The sequence below is a fragment of the Manacus vitellinus genome, unplaced genomic scaffold, assembly GCF_001715985.3.
Source record: "Manacus vitellinus isolate BGI_N305 unplaced genomic scaffold, ASM171598v3 scaffold_5_pilon, whole genome shotgun sequence".
Taxonomy (NCBI): domain Eukaryota; kingdom Metazoa; phylum Chordata; class Aves; order Passeriformes; family Pipridae; genus Manacus; species Manacus vitellinus.
Window position 1 is genome coordinate 12,280,225 of NW_021940682.1, and position 18,011 is coordinate 12,298,235.

Consider the following 18,011-nt stretch of genomic DNA (forward strand, 5'->3'; position numbering starts at 1 on the left):
GCAATAAGCTGATCAAAACACTACAGTTTTGATGATCTTATAATAGTTGGTGCTTCACATACTTGAAAAACAGATACAAACAGTATCTCCACACTCCGTGCGGGCCAGAGAGTCCTGTAGGGTGTGATTTATCCTTTCTTCACAGCCAGCAACGGTTGTCAGTTGTGTGTAACTAGTTAGTGTAGGTTCTAATCTTGCTATAACAGCTCTCACTGAGATCACACACTGTCAACCTGTTATGAGGCAGGCATGATGTTTACAGTTTTTTCCCAAATTATGTGGCTTAATTCTGAGCGTCTTAAATCAAGAAAGTGTGCATTATGATTCTGATTGTGTTTATTAGCTTCAGCATAAAGCTATTCTGTATATTGTCAGAAAGGTATAGGACTTGTCTGTTATTTAAAGTGTACTGTATCATGTATTGCTGTTTACATGGGTGTTTTCCTGCAGGTGCTCAAAGTATCTTGCATCAGGGATTTGTTACAATTCAATTATTTTATTTTCAACAAAATTGGAAGCATGGAATTAGCACTGCTGAGTATGTAGCACAGTAGGATTTAACTCCTGAAAGGCTATCCTCTTTGAGTGGAAGGGAAAGGTATCTTCTTTAAAGGAGTCACTGGATACAAAATACAGTTAAGTCTACAAGGACCGTTTCACTAAATACTGCAATTCTATGTGTCCTCCCTCAGAACTGGTGCTCTTTTTGTTACAGTAATACAGAAGTTCTTAATCTGTCTTAAATCTATCCATGTTTCACAATAAAATCAGGAATTGTACTGCAGTGTCTTGGAATGTGCTTTCACATGTTGCAAGCAAAGGTCTAAGTGCACTACAGGATGTGTCATACGCAGAAACGCCTCAAAACAGTCACCACTCAACACAACTCTACTCAGTAACATATGCCTAAGATCTCAATGTGGGCCAGACAACTAAAGACACCTTGTGTGTAATACTGCAGGTATCTGCTGGGTAGGTCTTTCTACCAGAAGACATTGGAGTCTTATTTATAAAGACCTTAAATTAAAGTACACTGTCTGGCACCGAGTTTTACCTCTGTAAATATATAATGAAAATACTTCACTGTCAAGTAAACCTAGTTCCTCACCTCACATGAAAGTCAGGATAATCTGAACCATGTAATGGTCACTCCAGCCTCCCTCTCAAGCCCTAAGCACACAAAAGTGATGGTCAGTTATTCATATATTTAACAAATACTTCGTTTTCTAGAATCAGTTAATCATATTCCTCATATGCTGCGTCTCAAACTATTACATGCATCCAATACACTATGTTTGGCAGTATTTAAGTTGTTTCAGTATCAGCTATCAGGACGAGTTAATTTGAACTTCCCTGAAGGGTCAGGAATAAACCAGTTTTCCCACAGATCAGTGTGGACACTGGGATAGTCCCAAGGTTTGTATCTCCCATTCCAGTGAAGTAATTTAGCTTCTTGAAGAAATTGCTCTGAGTAACGGGCATCAGGACTCCAACCTGCATGGGTAGATAAAAAAAAAAATAATTTAAAAATCCAGTTTTTAATAAAGGAAAACACTACAGAGTGAGTTAAATTCAAGCGATTTTTTTTTCAGAAGTCTTCTTAGTATGGTTTCATCAGATAGTTGTATGATAGAGTAGCTTTTTTTTAGCTTGATGCCTTTAATGCTGCATCAGCAAAAAAATTTCAGCAAGTTTCTTCTCTCAACATTTTTATCATCCTGGCATAGCTGGGATTAAAAACAAAATCTATTCATTTTACCACACCAGACATTATGTTTTTCCTAGGATAATTCACTCCTAGGTGAAAGGTAACTGCATCCTCCAGAATGCTGACAACAAATGCTGCCCAGCCTCCCATATTCTTCCAACTGCACCAAGAAAAAACTGACTTTTTTCAGTCTGACTATATGCAGATCTTTCACATATTCTTTCATAGCTGATGGCAGTATAGGTTAGCTGGTCTTTAAACATGTAACTTTGCCCTTGGTATTTGGGTCTTTTTCCTTTTTTCATGCAATTTCATAACTATTAGGTGTTTGGGGTTTTTGCAGGGATGCAAATATGTTGTTTGCTTGACCTGTTAGGATACTTGCATCCAACTCCCACATTCTGCCCTGCCCTGAAGAAAGCAGGACTCATGAGCCTTGAGGGAAGTGGGGATTATGTGTTGTGGATCTGAGACAAAAAGTAATGCCTGAGGTACAGTAATGTAAGGTCCTGCATTGGGATCTTACAAACCACTCACTTTAGTTCCAACTTGGCAACAGTGAGAAGTTAAACTTACCAAGATGCCTTATGTGCCACATAGGATTAATAGAGGAATACTTTCCATGAAATACAATCAGCATTGGAGAGGTTGCCACGCCTCCCCCAAGGGTGCTGCTGTAGAGGTTTTCCCTGCAAAGGGAAAAATAAGAGAGTATGTTCAAAACCTCAAAGAATTTTTAGCACAAAAGGCAGAAGATCAAAAAATAAGTATTCTGGCAAAATTCAAAATCATTTTGAATCAGTTTTCAGCAGACTCCTTCTTTATGCTGTTAATTGATTATATTTGTAACTCCAATACCCACAGAGTAAATTGTTGCTACCAAGAAAAATGGGAGTCAAACCCACCATGAAGCCAGTTTCTTCTACACACAGCCAGTAGTCCTCAATAATGACAAAGTTAACTGTAGAAAAGAAAGCTGTTAAAGGAATCAAACATAATTTAGCCTGGTTTCTTAAGAAAATGTACCTATTTCCATGTTTTCCATTCCCTTTCTTTCCCTTTTCCCCTCCCTCAGCTTTTACACCTCTGGTTGGATTTTGTCAAAGCCTAGTTAGCATCAATTAGAATATTAGTTTCCTATGGATTTTGTGGTAAATCCAGGGCTAGATCAAGCCTAATCATGGTAAGGGGAGGCATTAGTAGATGGCAGCCAGATGTCTGTCCACATGTGCTGATGGCCCTGTGACCAGTTGGCACATGGGCAAAGCCACCCCACCTATGGGACACTGTGCCACCCACCTAGTCCAGTGGGGAGGAAACCTGGGAAGTACAGAGAGGTGCTGAAAGGCCACAGAACAAAAAAATCATAACCTCCCCTCAAAACTGAGTTTCAATTGATAAGCAATTTTTTTTCACTGCCATTTCAAAATCCAGCTAAAAGGAGCATGAATTTGTTATTAAGGCAGAAAATCAACTTTATAGATCAAATTTGCAGTAATATGGAGTTCTCACTCTTAAAATCTCTTTTAAAGCACAGCAATAGCTTGTCAGGATATGTTACATAAGCAGAGTAAGAGAAAAATATTCGGCTTCTCAGTCATTCACATACTTCTCATTTGTGTCCCCCATCTGTTCATTTCTAAAACTAACAAGTAATGGACACAGCCCAACAGCACAAACCATTCAGTGGCAGTTTAGCCTTACTAAACTGAAATTCAGTCCTTTGCAGAGTCAAGTTTTCAAATACAGGTTAACAGGGAACTAATGTAAATAACGAATGGTGCTTGTTTCACTGTGTTATGACTTTTTCATGGTCAATAACATAAAGATATCTTTCATGTCAAATTTCCTTCAACTAGAGAAAAAGAAGTCTTTTCTACTGGTATTAAAAAAAAAAAAAGGTGGTGTCCAATTACAGTTTGGCTGATGCTACAATAGGAGAGTCTCCACATAAACAAGGAAAGATTCCTCCTTCTTTCAGCCAGCCTCAGGAAGGGAAGATCATTAAGTGGCTTGATCCCAAGTGAAGTTGGTCACCCAAAATGAGAACCACATGTTCTCAGTGTCCCTCAGGATTATGTGTGGTTTGTCATTAAACACAAGACTAAAATTCCAGCTGGTCATTTCCTGGTACAAAATTGGTCAGACTTAAACAGATAGAAATGCTGAAACAGGAGTCAAAAGAAAGACTGCCTGGAGTTGAAAAAAACTTTTAAGAGCTTTTAAACAGAAAATAAAACTGTAAACCAAGTATGAAAAGTAAAGTGCAAAGCTAGATTTCTACACATACTCTACATTTCTTTGCATCCACTTTTCCAACTGCTTCGTAATCCGCTGATGTTTCCATTCAGTCATGTTAGCAACAATTACTCCAGGATTAAAGGAACAGGTGCTGGGGCTGATGCCAAGATCTCTGATGGCTTGCTTTCTGTAGTCCAGGAATCCCATGTATGTGTTCTAAGAAATAAAAAACTATGTTTATCCCCTATGAATCTTTTTAAAGATGTGTACATTCATCTCTCTATCACTGAGAGGGAGACTAAACAGGCACTCCCAAAGCTGAATTTCTAGATGGTGGTTATGTGTAGTGATTTCCATATGACACAAGGCTGAAAGGCAGGATACTTCCAGATACTAAATTAGTTTTTCCACAGTATGGTACAGTGGAAGTTTGATAAGGCTCTTCCCTCACCACATCTTTGTTTTTCAGTAGCTCACACCAAATATGCAGCATCACACTTCTGCAGCCGTAATACTAGAGGGATGCCCTGAGAATTCTGGGAAACTCAGCCCAGGAGTTAGTCTTTAAATTGTTTTCCTAGGTTTCATTCCCAATGTGACTAATACAAATATCACACATTCTGTCTTCACTAGATGTTCTATAAATGCTCACTATCTACTGATAGCAAAATACCAAACATAATTTAGTAGAATCCAAAGAACAAGATATATTTAAATTATTACAGGAAACAACTCTGCACAGCACTACAGAGTTACTACAAAAAGTTCTTAATTACTGGTAAAACTATTACGAAAGTAAATATATATATATATATATATATAAAACTTTCACTTTGGGAAATACATATGAAATCTTCTTACACTTATGAGTAAACAAATTCATTATTAGAATTCCAGAATGGCATCTTACCTGCATCCCTACACTTCTAATCATTTCATGTGTAGAAGGCAGATCACAATCATCTGAAAAAGCTGCAGCATGTCCAGGAGCCAACTTAGTATCATAGAGTTCCTGGATGTCACCTGATTACAGAAAGGTCAAAAGCATAAAACAACAACACCTACTGCATTGCTACAGGGTTGATAGGATAACATCCCTTCTCATACATCTTACTTATAAACACACCAGTTTTCAGGGATAGCCCAGATATTGATAAAGGCTGAATTTTGTAATATGGGACAATTCTTAAATTTCAGTCCTGTACCTGGATGTCTAAGGTCTATCTTTAAATATTATCACTGGTATTCAATACATTCATATTCTGGTTTGAGTGTCCAAAATCACTTACAGCAGAAGCTGATTACACTGTTAAGAAGCCTGGTTACAAAATTCTGTATTCACAGAGCTTGCCTTTGGAGAGGGAGAGCACAGGCAATTTTTCTGATCCTCTTCAAGTCCTACAAAGGTGCCACTTCAATCTCTTGCACAGGATCAGGTTTTTCCTGGTATTATTGCATTTATACCTCCTTGTAAGATACCTAGGTTCCCAGCAATGGCTAGTAGAAATGTGCCTGTCACTCCTGATCATCCCTGCTGGCTTCACAGACCATCCAGCTCCTTTCTGGTGGAGAGAAATAACGTAATGCCCGGCACCTCACTCATCACCTGACTGGCAGGTACCCACAGTGTGCCAGAACAGTTTCAGGGCAGGTGGGAAGCACAGCAATTGAGTGAGCCTGCACCCAAACTCCTACAGCTACCAGTTCTGCTGCTGGGCATGGGTTGGTCACTGTTAAGGTGAATTATCTTGGAAGGCCATGTCCCAGTAGCCTGAGGTGAGCTCATTAAAAGACAAGTAACCAAAAACATTCCCCATACTGCCAACACTGGAACTAGCATTTCTGAAATAAACAGAGATTATGTATTTGTCTGAACTCACCAGGTGGCTGGAAACTCATGTCCCACCAAAAATAGAATTTGAATTAGTAGGACACTTAATTGTTGAAGATCAGCATGCCTTGCTAAGTGTTTTCTCATTATTCTAAACAGCTGATGCTTTTCTCTTGAGAAGCAAAAACAAGCGAAAAAAAAATCAAAGCAAAGAATTCTGGGCCGACACCCCAAGTTCAGTATGTTTCATTCTTACTGCTTTGCTGAAAGCAACAACCAACAAATAAATGATCCCAAAGTTCAGTCCCATTCTCTCTCTATCCCATGAGAAGCCTCATTCACTCCCATTGCAGAGACATCTGAGAGAGCACAGTCTCAAATTACAGCTAAGACACAGGGAGTAGCTGCCTGGACAGGCTCTCTTCCTCCACCTCACTCCCACATGTCCATCTTTATTCCCTTCTTGTGGGCCCTATGATTGTGTGGCCAAAGGGTGAACAAGACAGGCTGACTGAAACAAAGGGGAAAAAAAAAGACTTAAAAAAAAAAAAAAAAGAAGAGTTTGGTTTCTTCTTTTTTTGCATTTTGTACTGCTAGTCTTCTGCCAGGTCAACCAGCTGAATCAGATTCTTCTGCAGCTGCACAACTGCAGATACGACATTAAGTAACAGGAGCTGCCTGGGGGCAGGAGAGGCCACTTGGTCAGCAGCAGCCAACCATGAGCTGTAATGAGAAACTGCACCTTTATCCTGCAGCTCCACAAACACCATCAGCTGACATAAACTGACACCTCTAGTGAAAGAGAAAGCTCTATCTCTCCTCCTCCAGCCACGCTGCCTTGACTGCTACCAGGGGGCCAATTAAGGCTGAAAGTAATCCCGTTCCTGGTGAACCCCGGTGCGGGTGCAGGGTGGGGTGCAGAGGAAGTGGTGGGCTCAGCTTGAACCACTCATGAAACTGGAGTCTAAATGAAGATTTTCAGAACTTTTCGAAGAGTTAAATATTGCTGTTGTCCATTGATAACAGAACAACAAAAAGCAGAGAAACACCCATGTTTAAGAACTGTGATACGAAGTCTATTGCAAATTAAAACAAGAAAGGCAGAGTGGCTTAGTCGTCTTTTATAAAGCAACACTTTAAGTGCAGATGTTCTGAAATCTGTCTCTCAAGAGGCAAAATTAGAAAAAGGTGTAGAAAAGGAGTGGAGAATTATACTTTTGTCATGTGTAAATTCAGTGGTCTTAATGTTCTTACAGCAAAGACTAATTTAGGGCAACAAGTTTTTTGTAGTTATACTCAGTCCTTTCCAAAGAAAATTTTCATTGGAACATTCCTTTAATGTTTAATGAGAACAGGTAAAATGGTTTTGTTGCCCCTGTGGCCTGGCTAGGACAGAATTCATTTTCTTCATAGCAGCTCATATGGTGCTGAGATTTAGATTTTTAGCACACTCATGTTCTGGCCTTCCCTGTTCCTCATTCTGCCCCCCTCAGTGAATAGGTTGGTGGGTGCACAAGAGGTCAGGAGGGAACACAACTGGGCAGATGATCTGAACTGCCTAAAGAGCTATTCCATGCCACACAATGCCATGCTCAGCAAGAAAAGGGGAAAGAGGGCATCTGGGGTGGGTAAGGAGAGAAGAGGTGTAGGTAGCCAGCTTGTGCTTGGGAACTGGCTGGGCAGGGATTGCCCATCTAAGGGGCTAGTTTTCTTCTCTTCCCTCTTATTCCACTTATCCTTTGCTTATTAAACAATTATTTGTTTGATTGATTTATCTTGACCCTTTTCTCTTCCTCCATCCCACTGGGGGTGGGGAGAAAGTGAGTGAGCAGCTGTGTGGTGCTTAGCTGCCCACCAGGGTTAAAGCAAAACACCCTGACCAAAAAAGTGTTATAAAATAACAAGAAAATGTGATTATACAAGGGAGAACAACAACTCTAAACAGAAAAAAAAAAAACCCTACTGGGAAACAGAACTTAAAAAAACCACTGTTGTTCCTCTGATTAGATTACTTTTTATGATAAGGAAAAAAACTTTTTTTCAGGATTGGAATATCTTCTAACTGTTCCCATTTGTTTGGGAACTCTCAGATCTTTGATCATGACTCTGCAAATTGCTTTGGATTCTGAGCTGAAGATGCTCAAATCATATTTTGAGTGTTTGGAATTTTAATCCTCTTATTTGAGTTAATTCCTTTTGCTCTCGAGAACAGCAATTCTGGATAAGGAATTGGTAGCATTTGGGGGAATTCAAATACTAGCAGGAAATGCATGTCACATACTTAATAAATATTGCAGCACCTGAGTGAAATCCATTGTATCATTCAGGAATTGACCAGAATCAATTACAATGAAACCCACATACAATTTCAATCACAATTATTCAAAACATATGCAGATAAGTTCTTCTTCAGACTTTCATTTAGATAAATAGATTATTTGTAGTTCCCCTAAGTTCAACACTCCTAGCAGCTGCCTTAGTTTCCATTATATCTCATATTTCCAAATGACCATAAAAGCTGCAATAACTTTAGTTTTAATTCTGCTAGAAACTGCTTTTTAGATGACAGCTTACCTTGAACAATAACATCATCATCCAAATATATTACTTTCTCATGTTTCTGGATAAGCAAAGGAAGATAAAATCGAACAAAGTTCAGCTATTAAACAGGAAAAAAAAAAGTTAAAGACTAAATGGTAAAGTTGTTTAATGTACTTGTCTCACACTTCTGTCTCTATTAACAGTCAGTTTTAATATCTCTTAACTGAGCACTAGCCAGTGATCATTTTTTTCCTCCCCCCAGCTTTACTAGTGTCCTGAACCCGTTGTTATTGTTACCGTTATCATTATTATCAATCCATATTTATTTGCCATGGCCCAAACCAAACAGCCCAAAACAGTAGCACTCATTGCATGAGAAGTGTGCAACATCTCCTGTTTGTGCTGACTGCCAGTCCAACTAATATCATCTCATGGCCATTAGCTCTTACATGTGAAGAGAGTGAGCAACCATCCTCCCCTCAGCCCTTCACACCACTCCATTCTCTAGACCGCTACCGTTTTCATGCTAAAAGTCCACTATTTCCAGGCTGAACAGTTTTAACCCGCTGATTCCCTGCATGAAATCTTTTCCATATATTAGAAATGTCAAAGGCTCAGAGCAGGCCAGTGTGAACAAACATTCTGGACAAACTCAAACATTTTCTGGTGGTGCTACATCTTTTTCAGTTAAGGGGACGAAGACTGCACACAGTATTTAGGGTGAGAGAAAACTGTGGATTTGCATTGTGGCAAACTGATGTTCTCTATTTTGATCCTTACACTTTTTCTAATAATTTTTAACATCTGATTTGTCTTTTCTGACAGCCAGGAATTTAGATTAGTCATTAGACTCTGAATTAACCCTGGACATGAGCAGAATGCAGCCAACTCAAGCATCATGAAGGCACAGTAAACACTATTACATCTCCCCTCTAAAAATAGTGTATATACTGTCAAAGATACAATACATTCAATTTGCCAATTTTATGCCATCAAATAGTAAGGTCCCAGCAAGACAGACAAGTTGCAAGGAGCTTGTTATAGGGCATTTCTCCTTCTTAAGTCAGGGTATAGCATTTGGATCTGATTTGGCTTCTCTGACTTACACCCCCACATGTAATAGAACAGATCTAGGACATTTTAAAGCCTGTAATAGGTGTTAAAAAAACCCAAAAATTTGTTATGTGGTGTTCATTTACTCACAGGCTGCAGTAGCTCAGGACGTGATGCATCTTGTCTGATTTTTCCTTTTAGTACCATAGGGTTGAATTCTACAACCTTAAATTTTATTTCTTTCAGTTTAGAATTTTCAATCCATTTTCTGTGATTAAAAAAGAAGTGATAAAAGAAATATTGAGTGTGTGGCAAGTACTTGCAACATGAAATTCACAGACTCTTAGGAGAATAAGAAGGCTTGAAAGCTCACTCTATTCTATTCTATCTATTCTATCTATATCTATTCTATCTATAATCTATTCTATCCCAACACAGAATCACTTATGTCTACAGCCATTGCACAGATATTTCTTTAAAACAAAACACAAAAAAATCCACACAAAAACCTCAACAAAACAAACACCCCACAGCACTGTCAAAGCCAGACTCCATGTGTTGCCCAAATGACCCATCTTTCACCATCACTAGCAATAAGTGCTATTTTTCTAAGATTTCTTTGTATAATTAAAGATCATTATTTCTTATCCTATCTACCATGCTTTTAAAGTAGAGGTTAGTTTTCTCCCTTTTACAGTTTTATGTCCTTCTAGATGATTGCCACATCACATCCTAATTATATTTTCTTCAGACTAAACTAATATTTTCATTATTTTGTCAGACTTCTTATCATCACTGCTTATTTTCTCCTCTGACCTCTCTTCTAAATCCTTCCTGAAGGCACCTAAAGCTAACCACACTTTTTTGATGCCTTAATAATGTCTGCAAGATTAGAAGAAGTTTCCTCACATCTCCTCTGGTTATATATGTCAACATGTATAACCACTGATGCATGCCTTCTGCTTTTTGAATCAGTGTGGTCAGTTATCAGTCATAATTCTGCAGTTTTCCAAATGAATGCTACTGAACCTCTGCTTCACTCTGAGCCAATACAATCAGCTATTCCCACCAACATTACCCTGTCATTCCCTCTGCTGATTCTAATCATATTTTACAGTTAATTTTTCCTGTTCATCATGATTAATTTGTTTTCAGCTCTTGTCCTCAATAAATTTGCTGCTTCATGCCAACTGCAGATTCATAAAGAACATTCTTCACTCTATTATCTAGGTTGCTGATGAACTAGATGTGAAAAGCTCCCTGGGGGACCCCACTCATTACATTTTTTCAGTTTGACACAAAGTGTGGCACACAGGCCAGAGGTGAGACCCGCTAAGAAATCTGCTTTAGTTTTGCTTCACACCTTTCTCCTCTTAAAGACAATGTTTGCAAATTTTAACACCGAAACATGCTTTTGTTACAAGCTTTTTGGGATTCTTTTTATAACCTTTCATTCATCCTCTTAGATGAAATTAGTTTTAAACAGTTCTGAAGCTTAAGATAGATGAGAGGTAAGAGCAGTGCCACAAAGTGGGATTGTGATGAGTAGGAATATGTATACTCACTAAAGACTCTTCTGCAGCCTATCTACAGAAAGCAGAGAAGGACAGGTCTGAGTATGGTCTGGCTATTTCACACCCTTTTACATCAGTCAGTGGCTTCCTACACGTACAGAATCCTGGGGGCTACTACCAATAGCACTACTTAAATAAAAGGGAGAAACATTTCCCTGAAAGGTCCTGCAAAGTCTAGCCCTGTGCTAGGGAGAACAACCACCTGGTCCTAACTTCAGCATGAAGCAAAGAAAGGCTGGTATATACCGAATGTGTGGGATGGTTGTCTTCAGCCCAACTATGTAGAACAAAACACTGGCCTCTGTGTTGCTGTGGATGCTACTGATGGCTGCTACAGCTGCACCCATCCTGCCCGCAGCAGCGCAGATCACCACTGGGATTTCTTCTTCCATTTCCTCAGGACTCTCCAAATCAACTACAAGAAACAAATCCATTTTACATCAGACCTGGGTCCCAGGAATGAATAAATACTTTCATGAGCAGTGGAATCATTTCACCATCACCCCGTTTCCTTACCACATTCTACACAAATCCCCATCTGGCAAGGCACACAGCATGAGCTGTCACTAGTACAGAACTGCGTGAGGTTTGACTGGACTGCTGGATGCCTCCAAACAGAATATATAAGAGAGTTCTCAGCATCTTCTTCTCAGCAGGGTCACAATTCAGCCTGTCCTTCATGTAGCTGCTTATTCACATGAAACCTGAAGAGGTTTGAATACCTTTGAGACTTCTACTTCTCAGTTATATCTAGTACAAATTCAACAATAGGTTCCAAAATTATGAAAGGAAAGAAGTGAGTCAAAAAGAGTGCAATTGCATGACCTCCACTTCTTTGGGAAGCAGGCTTAAAAGGAACAGTGCAATAGTTTGTGCCAGCAGGAAGTTGCTAATGATAAAAGGAAAAAATCCTCTAAATAATACTGAATCAGGTCACATTACTGATAAGGAAGATTTTTATCCCTAGCACTGCTTAACTTACAGAACTTAAATGGATATATTTATATTGGTTAAAACATAACCATTTAAGTCATAACAACCCCAACAAAAAAATATAATGAAAATAGATGGTTTATACCCAGAAAGAGTTTGTTTTCCTTGGGAACAGTGAATAAGCTATTTGTATTAACATTTAGTACTAGCTCAACCATATCAACCCTAGCAGGTTTCTGTCACTATAAATATTCCAGCAAAAACTTCTGCTGTAAATGTCAAGATTTGGTGGTCTATCTGAAATCAATAAGCAGGCCAAGAACATTCCCAAAGAGGCAAGTCGTGATTGAAGTTTATTACCAGCTGACAACACCAATCTGTTCAGCACAAATAAGGATATACTCCAGCTTCCATCTACATCAGTGACATCTGGATAAAAACATGAATCAGAATGACAACTCTTAGTCATTACTACCAATTCCTTTCTATTTTATCCAAGTAATTCAGAAGCAAGAAATTTTGCATCCCAGACCATATGGAATGGTGTGAGTAGCTCAGCTGCTGCAGGACAAACAGGATTCAGTAAGATGGAAAGTGCTGTTCAAATCAAGGCATGAGGAATGTAAAACGAAACAGAAGTGCAAGTCATTTACCTGTTTCATTTTTTAACGCCGATGGCACTTGGTGAACTTTGTTATACAGAATGGCACACACAGTTAAGACAAGAAGTAACAGTAAGATCTGGTTAACTGAAACAAAAGGGAGAATGTATTAACAACCAGCATAACAGTATAACATAATTCCCAATTATCTGCTTAAAAACAAAAAATCCAATTTGCAACCAGTACATATGATAACCTGTATCTGTTGTGTTTATCAAATTCTTCTTTCTCACGTTATTTGATGAAGCTAAAAATTTTATGTTAAAAACATAAGTCTTCCCTGTTACGGTAACTTCCAACTACCTCATTTTCATGGTTAATTTACTCACTAAATCATAAGACTCACAATATATATGGGTTATCCATACTAGGAAATTCACATGTTTCTGAATTTACCAGGAGCTTGGAATCTTTTTTCCTGCCTAATTTATTGTCTGCTTATCCTCACAGGACATCATGAGTTAATTATATTTGGCTAGCCCTTTCCCTAGTGCTTCTCTGATAAAACTTCATGCACAGGAGAATTTTTTTTTTCTATTTCAGATCTTCAAGGTGTATTTGAGCCAAACTCCACAAATTCTAGAAACACAAACCCAGCATGCTACTGGAACCAGGAATGTTTCAAAATATTTGAAAATACCTATTTTGACAGAGTAATTTTAATTAGTAAAATCAAAACAAGGCATGCAACAGCAAATACACCTGACTGTGTATTCTGATTTACAGTTCCTACAAATCTTGGACAAGATAAAGTTATTCAACACAAACCAACCACATGCAGGGACCAGAAGAGTTTACGGAATACAGAGGGGAAGGAGTGCATTGCCATCATCAACAGTTACTTTGATGACGGGAATTCTTTGTTCCAGACAACTTTGTTTCTTTTGCACTACCATAAAAAGTATTTAAGATGTACAAAAGAGCAAAGGGAGCAGGATTTTGAAGTGTTTTAATCAAAAGGGCCAACTGGCCACAACTGGGCATGAGAATAAACTGAAATTGGTAAAGATATGTCACCAAACCTGCACTAATTTAAACTGGCTGAGGAAAAAGCCTGCTGACTGCAGAGAAATTTTGGGTGCATAACTGAAGGCAAACAACGGCCCATTTTCAGTCACTGACCCTGACAGTTGATGAGAACCCCAAAGTTCTCGAGGGACACACCTCAATTTTGAGTATGAACAGCATTAATGTGCAGAGTTTATTAAAAACCAGTCAAGTTCAGTGCTCTAGGCACAACCCACGTGGAACCAGCAGCTACCTGCACTCTCGAAATTTCAGAATATCCAGTCTCATGCATGCAGTAATTTTAAATTAATGGGATTTATGGTTGTACTTATCCCACTTAGTTAACAGGAAAAGACTTATTTGTATACTGAAAGTGAAGCATGATTTAGGAAAACTAGAACTATAAATTTATACGTAACTGTGATAGCAGTTGCATGAGAAATTGTATTTGACATTTCTGTGCTTTTTAAAAAAATATATGCTTCAAATGTTTTTGATCTCTCTTACTTTTCTTTAAAAGAGCCATTGTCGTGTTGGATGAGAACTGTGATCTGTGGTAAAATAAAATAAAAAAAAATTAAAAGAGGAAAAAAAATAGAGAAAAATCATTAATGCCAGAAGTGAATACTAATTAGTTATTTCAGGGACAAGTTTTTGAATTATCAATTTTACTGCTGAGTAAAATTTTACTAGTCAAAGTAAAACTCTATTTGATCTCTGTAAATACATTGTTTTTTTGGAACAAATAACTAATATTCTGGGCTAGAAATATTTCATATTTTAATTTAAGAACTAGCAGGTTGTAAAAAGCATTTTAACAAATTCCATCTGATCACCTACATCAGCGATAACTAACATTTTTAATACAGTTTAAAATAATGTGCAAAGAAGCATTAAATCACCCACTGATGCAATTTATAAATACATTTATCTCTAATTTCACCTAAAACATAGTAACTGTCACGAATACTGATCTCTTGCTGGAGTATGCTCACAAACATATGGGAATCTTATCTTGGAACAGTGTCTATCAGACTTGCAGAAAATTTCAGAACAATGGTAAAAATATTTTCTAGGAGCAGCATCCTTCCACAAACAGTAAGGAGGGAGTATGTGTAATGTACCCTAAAACTGTACTTCTAAGCCAGGGCCAGGAGCAGTCATGACCTTATGCCCGAGAGGACAGAACATAAACCCTAAAATACAGGATTATGGGAAATACAACATTCGTTTGAATTCTGGACCCAAACCTACTGTTTATGAAAAAAAAACCCCAAACCACAAAACCAAGACAACAACAAACAACCAACAGTAAAAAACAGCACCAGAAGCTGGAAGGGAGGGAACAAGACAACTGTGTGATCTAACCTTTATACTGTGTAGCTAGATATAGGACAGAAAACAATTTTTCCAGTTACCATGCATACATAGAGACACATTACAGCATAGGTAAGGATAAATGGGGATTTCTATGCCACATAAAATGAAATTTCATCCAGCTCCTTGAGAAGACAGACGGAACAGCAGGAATTCTTGAAATCTGAGTCACAAAACTGACCACCTCTCATTGGTCAATGCTCAAGTTCAGGCAGCATCCTAAATTAGTCTCTACTTTGACCAACGACTTAAATGACAACAAAAATACGAAAAAAATCTAAGATGTGGCTTTGTTTACAAACCACTTATGTAGTTAGGTCCCAACAGAAGACTAATTTGCAGTGAGAAAGGAGTCATTCTGGAAGTTTTTCCACATCTGCACTACTTATCTACATTCCAGCAGACCACTCTCTTCATGTGGCATTAATTTACACAGAGGAAATCAAGTTTATCTGTCGGAAAAAACACCACAGCTGAGAAAGCCCTTCTCTCACGCATTACACACAAGTATCATCTTCATATGCATTTAAAAACTTTACTCATTTAGGTAAGCAGAGAGGCAACAGAACCCCTACACTCCTGGAGTAACTTTATAACCCCATTTAGCTAATCATAACCTTCCACTGATTTCCATAGAGCTGATCACTGTCTTTGAATTAGTATTTGTAATAATAGTCACAAACAGTCCTAATGATCACTGCAAGAGGAAAGTTCCATAGCCACAGCTTCATGGTATCCTCAGAAATTATTAAATCCACACAAATTGAATCATGTTTTAAGCTTTAAAATCCACACTCAGACAGACTACCAAGCAAGTTTGAGTTCTAGGACTACAGCATTCCTACACCTCAGTAACACCGATTGACTACCTGCTGAGTTTTAAGAAAAGAGAGGTATATTTGCTCCCCTGCAAATATTTACTCATTTTTCCTGCCTGTAGACATTATTTCCTGGAACCTGGCAGTCCCTAACTCAGCTGCCAAATCCTGTAACAAAACGAGGGGCTGCAGAAGGGAAAGCTCAGAAACAGTGACATTACTGCTCAGATATTTCCTGCTTAATTAGTCTTTTTACCTCTTCAAAGCAGCACAGTATTCGGGACTCCTCTCTTCTGAAGCGCTGAGGAGCTATTTACTTGGATCCTAGATAGCCCACAGCTGTGAGCACTCTTGCCAAAGCCTCCTTGACCACCATCCTCCTTTGAAGTCACCCGCACAAGGGCCTTACAGGGCACAGTAACAGTTTTACGATTCAATTCCTTTTTCAGACTCTTCAAAGTTTACTTTGGAGTTGTGCTGGTTTTCTTTTCTTTCTCTGCTGCTGAGGAATAGCACGGAGTCCAGACGCTGCACTGGAGGAATGAGAGCCCATAAACCACTTCCAGATGTGCAGAACGATGATGCAGCCCCAGATTTGGCAAACTTGCCTCAGAGCTTCAGCTAGCAGATTGCAAACAAATCCCATAAGACAAAAAGTCTTAAAGGGGTGGGGGAAAGAGAAGGAAGCAAACCCTTCCAGAAGTTACTTCCAACAGTCTAGCTGCAAGTTAGGTTTCTAGTCATTATTTATGGTAAATGTGAACAGATAACTAGTGTGCAAGAGCCAAAATACAACATGCCAAAGTCAAACTGAAAGCCAAAGTTTTTCCAATGTCTGTTGGCAGAGTTCTTGCAAGTCAAAAGCTAAGGGAAACCCACAAAAATCAACTCTGAACATGCACTTTGACTTGAATCATCTCATTTCCAAGTCTTTGAGCATTTAATCCACAGGTTTGGTTTAGATTCAAAAGGATCTTAGATTAAGGTTACCAGTACATGTTGATATCCTGCCTCCTAAGCTCTCCTGGAATGCTTTTGCTGTTTTATTTCTACAGCACTGGTTTTATTCAAATTCTCTCCCTCCCTTCTAGGAATGACCCTTCTATGTGATAAAATGTTGTTCTGTCACAAGATTTTCATGAATACTGAAAGGAATAATAATAAACATCTTCAACACTAAACTATTGTTCATATTTTTAGCATGAGGCAGTGCAAAACTTACAAGGAGTACTCAGTGAAGGTTTTAAAAATCTTAAATGTTTTATATGAAGATTGCTCTTGCATTTGCAGGAACTGAAAATATGGAGTTTCAACTGTATGTCTCAAACATGCCCAAACTGTATTATCTGTGTCTGACTTTGTACAGAAATCCATCTTTTGCAGAGCTGCTTGAAGGAAAAATAAATGAAGAGTTAAACATACAGTTATGTGCTTTGTGCACAACTATTAGTACTTTTTCCATACTGTGGTATTTCAAAATCCACCTGTGTTTTTTCACCTCCCTTCCATTTCTATGTGAGTCTGAACAGATCCAAGCAGCAGACAGCCACATGAGCCTGCGGAATTGGGACCAGATCCTTCGCTTGACAGCAACCCCTGGATTACTGGCAACACAGTAGCACGTTCGCAGAATCACAGAATCAACTAGGTTGGAAAAGACCTCTGAGATCATCGAGTCTAACCTACGACCGAACACCACCGTGTTGACTAGACCATGGCACCAAGTGCCACCTCCAGGCTTTCCTTAAACACCTCTAGGGACCATGACTGCACCACCTCCCTGGGCAGCCCATTCCAACGTCTAATTACCCCTTCTGTGAAGAAATTCTGCCTAATGTCCAGCCTAAACCTCCCACTGCACAGTTGAAGACTATATGTGGTACTTTAGAGAATACTGACAGCGCTCAATTATACATCTCGGCATAGCAATTTGCTACGCAGAGCTCGATAAGGAGAAGAGGTTTTTTGTACCAGATACACCTTCTCTGGATTTCCCTCAGCCTCACACGTTTACATTCTCACATAACACCCTGCTCTCACAGGAAAGAGAGCAGCCGCCCTCCTGCAGAACGAGACCTTCGAATTCACTCACATCACCCGCCGTCAACTGCAGAACCGAAACCTTGGTTTCTAATCTCAACCCTCAGCGCTTAAACAGCAGCTCATCCCTTTTCTCACATGCACGCCTCGCAGGCAGCAGCATTACGTCGCCAGTCAAAAAAAACTGTGAGTCTGCTACAGGTTTCTGGGGGCTCAGGGGCAGAG

General features: G+C 38.9%; 1 protein-coding gene across 1 annotated transcript; it reads right to left on the reverse strand.

Annotated features, from left to right (window-relative positions):
- Positions 1-772: 772 nt before the first annotated feature.
- GLT8D2 (glycosyltransferase 8 domain containing 2) lies at positions 773-17,980 on the reverse strand. Its single transcript, XM_025895922.2, has 11 exons — positions 17,839-17,980; positions 16,003-16,279; positions 14,059-14,102; positions 12,535-12,630; positions 11,195-11,363; positions 9,525-9,642; positions 8,355-8,439; positions 4,860-4,972; positions 3,999-4,165; positions 2,285-2,397; positions 773-1,494 (listed from the first exon to the last, which is right to left on the reverse strand). The coding sequence occupies exons 3-11, from the start codon at positions 14,075-14,077 to the stop codon at positions 1,322-1,324; spliced, it is 1,053 nt and encodes a 350-aa protein (XP_025751707.2). The 5' UTR covers positions 14,078-14,102; positions 16,003-16,279; positions 17,839-17,980; the 3' UTR covers positions 773-1,321.
- Positions 17,981-18,011: the final 31 nt, after the last annotated feature.